Below are 4,770 nucleotides of genomic sequence, written 5' to 3'. Positions count from 1 at the left end.
GTGCGAACAACACAGGTCTCTGTATATGGGGTTTCTAAAAATTAAAAAAGGAGGGATGGGGATGTTATAGACTGGGGTTAAGAGGAGAGGTCAGCCTAAAGTGACCAGATTTATGAAATGGAAACCGGGAACGTTTACTATTTCAGTGGTCAAAATATCATGGAACACTTTAGTATTATATATTAATTTAAATAAATAACTGTGCAATTGTGCAATAACACATTTAAACTGTCAATAACAGTGCAATTTGTTTGTTTGTTTGATAGTGTAATTAAGTTTCTTTTGTATTTATATAGACTTTCTTAGTATTTGCTTATTTGCACTTTTTCTTCCCTGCTGAAATTTCCCCATTGTGGGACGAATAAAGGTTTATCTAATCTAAATAAATACATTTATCCAATTTTTTTAAATTATTTTTCTAGCTTATCAAATGTTATTGTGCTTGTGGAAATAGATCTTAAATATCCCTAATTGGGCTTGCTATTTTGTATTCATAAAGTATGTGCTTTCGGCAAAGTGTAAGTGGTATAGTTATGATGTGTGTTTGGGAATTACTGCATTGTGGCAGTTAACTTTGGGAACATTTAAAATGGTGTTTGCAAAACAATCTCACACCTTGTTCATCAGACCCTGTTATCTTGTACATACAATCAGTACTACTTTAATCTAATAGAGTACGTCACTACCTTGAATGACACCGATAACTGTCTCTACACAGTTCTATGTTGGTCGGGTTTTTGCAGTATATTTGCGGGCTGTTTTAAATGTGCTGTAAAACAGGGACATTTCCAGGGACAGCTACAGTCTGGGACAGGACCGTCCTGAAAACAGGGCCGTAAGCGACCACTCAGAAGTTCACCCATTTTCTCACAAGAAAAACACAACAGAAACACATCCATTCGCTCTTGTTGAATGCACATCACTGCTTTATTTACAGCAGTTATTTCCATTGATATCAAGATTTGACATCTGAAGCCGAAGGCGTCTAGATACTCCTGTGCATCTTGGAGCTGCTGGCTGATCAGAGGTCCAGGATGATTAGTATGATTTTCAGATTAGAAAAAATAAAGATTCGAGACAAACATGTAAAAACATTTCTACAACCGGCAATAACTCTCGAATGACAACATATCATCTATGTACAAAAACAAAAATAATATATTTATATATACTTTTATCATCATCTATACCCACTAAAATATATCAAAGCAGCAACTATTGGTCAATCTGAGGAACTCTTTTAGTCAAAAGTCCTGAAAACAGTTTAAATATCCTTCAGCTGTAAATGTGTGAACACCAGGGGGGAAAAAAGAAGAGAAAGCACAGGTAGGCAAATAAATAAAAAAATAAGAGTCCAAAAATCTGTTCGTTCTCTGTGTAGTCTGGAATACTGAGCAGCAGGTAGAAAAGCAGTGTCTTGTACAGGCGTCCCCCTGTATCCAGTTTGTTCTTGGAAGGATGCTTAATGTCATCCTACAGTTCCCAAGTTCAACAGGGTTGCCACCAAAGCCCAAAGTGTACAGATTGAGACAGAACTCCATGTTGTCATGACGTAAGCCACAAACAGAGTAAGGTCACTTTTTTCTCTCTTAATTTCTTCTAGATTCGGTCTTTTTCTGGAGAGAGTCAGGGAGAATCTGTTGGTGGATGAGGATATGTAAGGTTTAAAGCAGCCTTCTGGTTGTCTGAGGTTAATTTCACAGTTTGTTCCATTCGACCAGTCCTTGAAACTTGGCAAATATAAAAAAAAAAAGACCAAAAAAAAGCAGTTGATGTGTATCTTTTTTAAATACAAGAAAAAAAACCTGCACCCTGTATCATCATCATCATCATCATCATACTGAGGCAGTAAAGAAGAAAACGAATGTCCTGAGATTACTTTCTGAAGGGCTTCTGATATAGAGCTCGATAAAAGTGAATCTATAAAATGATGAAAAACAATCTAATATAGCTTGATGGGGTTAATAATATTAAGAAGGGTTAGATCGGGGTAGGGATAAGATGCGTCCGTTTTTCTTGCTGCCATTCATATGTGTATACGGCACGTGTTCCTCATAACTCTCCCGAAGGCCCACGGATGAGCCCTCATCCCCGTCTAGACAGCACTCCCTCTGAGAATACGAGGAAGGGTCCAGCGGGATGCTTTCCATGTTCTCCATGTCCATATCAAACTCTTCCGTCTCAGGCGGCTTGTTCTCCTCACTGTAGAAGAAGGAGACCTCCTGAAACGAGGGATGCAGATCCTCCCGGAGCATCTCGATGATCTCCTGGAAGGTGGGCCTCATTTTGGGACTGTAATGCCAGCCCATCTGCATCAGGTTATGCCTGAAAGAGCAGGAAAAAGGAGATATGAGTTCAAGACTTATGCTGGGTTAAAGCAAATGCTGTGTATTACACTGATTAGATGTAATCCAATTCCAAAAATTAAATACTTGTAATTAGATTATATTACCAAAACACTCAGCCTACAGTTATTTTTTTAATGATTACATGATTACTTAATATTGACAAAATGGCAGTAATTTTTTCATAATTCATTGATTCTTAATTTTTTTATTTCCTTGAATTTAACATTTTTAATTATTAGCCTTTCATCAATTTATGAACCCCTGCACTTCACAAACCCCAGTTCAAATGTTTAACGCATTTCATGTTGTTGATAAAGATTTTTTTTCCCTCTTCGTATTTTTATATCAATTAGGGCTGTCAATCGATTATAATATTTAATCGCGATTATTCGCATGATTGTCACGAGTTAACTCGTGATTAATCGCACATTTGTATCTGTTCTAAATGTACCTTACATTAATACTTTTCAAGTTTTTAATACTCTAATCAACATGGGCATGGACAAATATGGATGCTTTATGCAAATGTATGCTTATTATTAGTGAAACCACACTAAACCGAGCATGAAGACTAGACATGTTTCAAAGGTCATGTAACTTGTTCATGCCTATTAGACACATGAAAAAAAGAACAGAAATACCAGGTTCCCATTACTTCTCTTTTTTGCACTGAGCAAATTACTTACACAAGCCTGTTTACATTATTTGCAGGACAAGGCAGCTCACTTCTTCTGAACATGCAAAATGTACATTTATTATTTATTAATACATTTGTTTGCCTCTCTGTGCCCACATACTGTAATTTGATGCAGCCAAATTCTCAATAAAACTGTTTTCATTGTTATATTTGACTTTCTGTTGTCAGACAACTGAATTAATATGAAATAGTGACTGAAACGCAACCCATTAAGACTACATAACCAGCTCTCCCTTCCAAGAAGTTAATCTGCACAAAAATCCTGATAATCGAGCCGTCGTCTGATGAAATCAAATACATATAAGATAAAGACAATAGTTGTGCTGTGTTTTCGGCTATACTTGCATGTAAAATTAGAGAAGCAACATAATATGTGTTTTAACTGAAAGCGCTGCTCCTCTCAGCCGCTCACTGAACTGAGCAGACGCAGAGAGAGGGGTGTGTGCGCTGGGAAAGAGAGACCTCGCGCTCGTGCGGCAGTACCGGCCAGTCTCAGAAACGAAACAAGGTTTGTCCAATTATGTATTGTTGCTAGGCGCATTTTTGAAAAAAGTCGCCAAGTTGGCAACACTGTGCATCTCCATTTCTCCAACTACGGGCTAGGCAACGGGTCAAACAGAACATGCGCGCTGTGTTAATCGCGCGTTAATAAAATTAGTGCCGTTAAAATGAGTTTGCGTTAACGCATTAACCCGTTAAATTTGACAGCCCTAATATCAATATATTTTTGCATCAATATTTTTATATAAAAAAGATTATCCTATTGAAATCAATGTGATGACTTAGGTTAAAAGTAATCTTAAAAATAATAAAAAAAATTAAAAAAAGGTCAGATTATATGATCCAAAATGTGTAATTTAACAGATTTTGTTACTAACAACAGCTACAGTAGTCAACATCTGAAGTGGATCAAAACCTTTCATCAAAGTTATCCTAAAACCAAAATGCGTTCTTGTCTTAGGACAACTTTGATGAACTTTTTTGATCCACTTCAAATGTTGACTACTGTATAGTTAGCTATTATTTATATATAGCTATAATTTCCAGCTTCTTGCAAATATTCTCTTTTTGATAAGAAAGCAAAATAAATAAAAATTAAATTTAAACAACAAAATTATAAAGAAAATGTTCTTGAGAAATATAAATAATTCTTTTTTTTTTTAGATTTATTTTTGCCATTTTTTGCCTTTATGATAGGACAGTCAGTTGACAGGAAGCGAAGTGGGAGAGAGAGAGGGGAGATGGGATCAGGAAAGGTCCACGAGCTGGGACTTGAACTTGGGATGCCTGAAACGCAATGGCACTATACGTCGCCACGCTGCCCACGAGCCTATTGGCACTGACAAAAAAATATAAATAATTCTCGCAAAAATTTAAATGTATTGCTAAATAAAAAAATAATAATCATTCTTTCGTGCATCAGTTAAAATGTTGACAGGGCAAGTAGAAATTTTAACTACTTGTCTGACTGGTCAGCAGAAAAAAACAAAACACAGGCAATGTGTCAATAATATACTCACAATCTGTCTGCACAGTTGTCTGGTCTGTCCAGATATCCTCCCTCCATCACAAACTTAAGGACCTGTTCATTGGACAGCCCCTGGTATGGCTGCTCAGCCAGAGTACTGATCTCCCATAACACCACGCCAAATGACCTGGACAAGCACAGCATGGGTCATGAGTGATTAAAACATATGCTAAACATTGTCCTACAACAATAATGCA

The 4,770-nt window shown here is 36.6% G+C and overlaps 1 protein-coding gene across 1 annotated transcript in view; it reads right to left on the bottom strand.

Annotated features, from left to right (window-relative positions):
• Positions 1-903: 903 nt before the first annotated feature.
• Positions 904-4,770, bottom strand: part of LOC107738166 (insulin receptor-like) — a 65,795-nt gene continuing 61,928 nt past the window's right edge. Inside the window, exon 21 of the mRNA XM_016549882.1 lies at positions 904-2,325. Within this exon, the coding sequence (XP_016405368.1) occupies positions 1,971-2,325 (355 nt within the window). The 3' untranslated portion in view covers positions 904-1,970. The remainder of the gene's footprint in view (positions 2,326-4,770) is intronic.

The sequence above is a fragment of the Sinocyclocheilus rhinocerous genome, unplaced genomic scaffold, assembly GCF_001515625.1.
Source record: "Sinocyclocheilus rhinocerous isolate Xijiao unplaced genomic scaffold, SAMN03320098_v1.1 scaffold254, whole genome shotgun sequence".
Taxonomy (NCBI): Eukaryota; Metazoa; Chordata; class Actinopteri; order Cypriniformes; family Cyprinidae; genus Sinocyclocheilus; species Sinocyclocheilus rhinocerous.
This window is presented reverse-complemented; position numbering and strand designations above follow the sequence as displayed.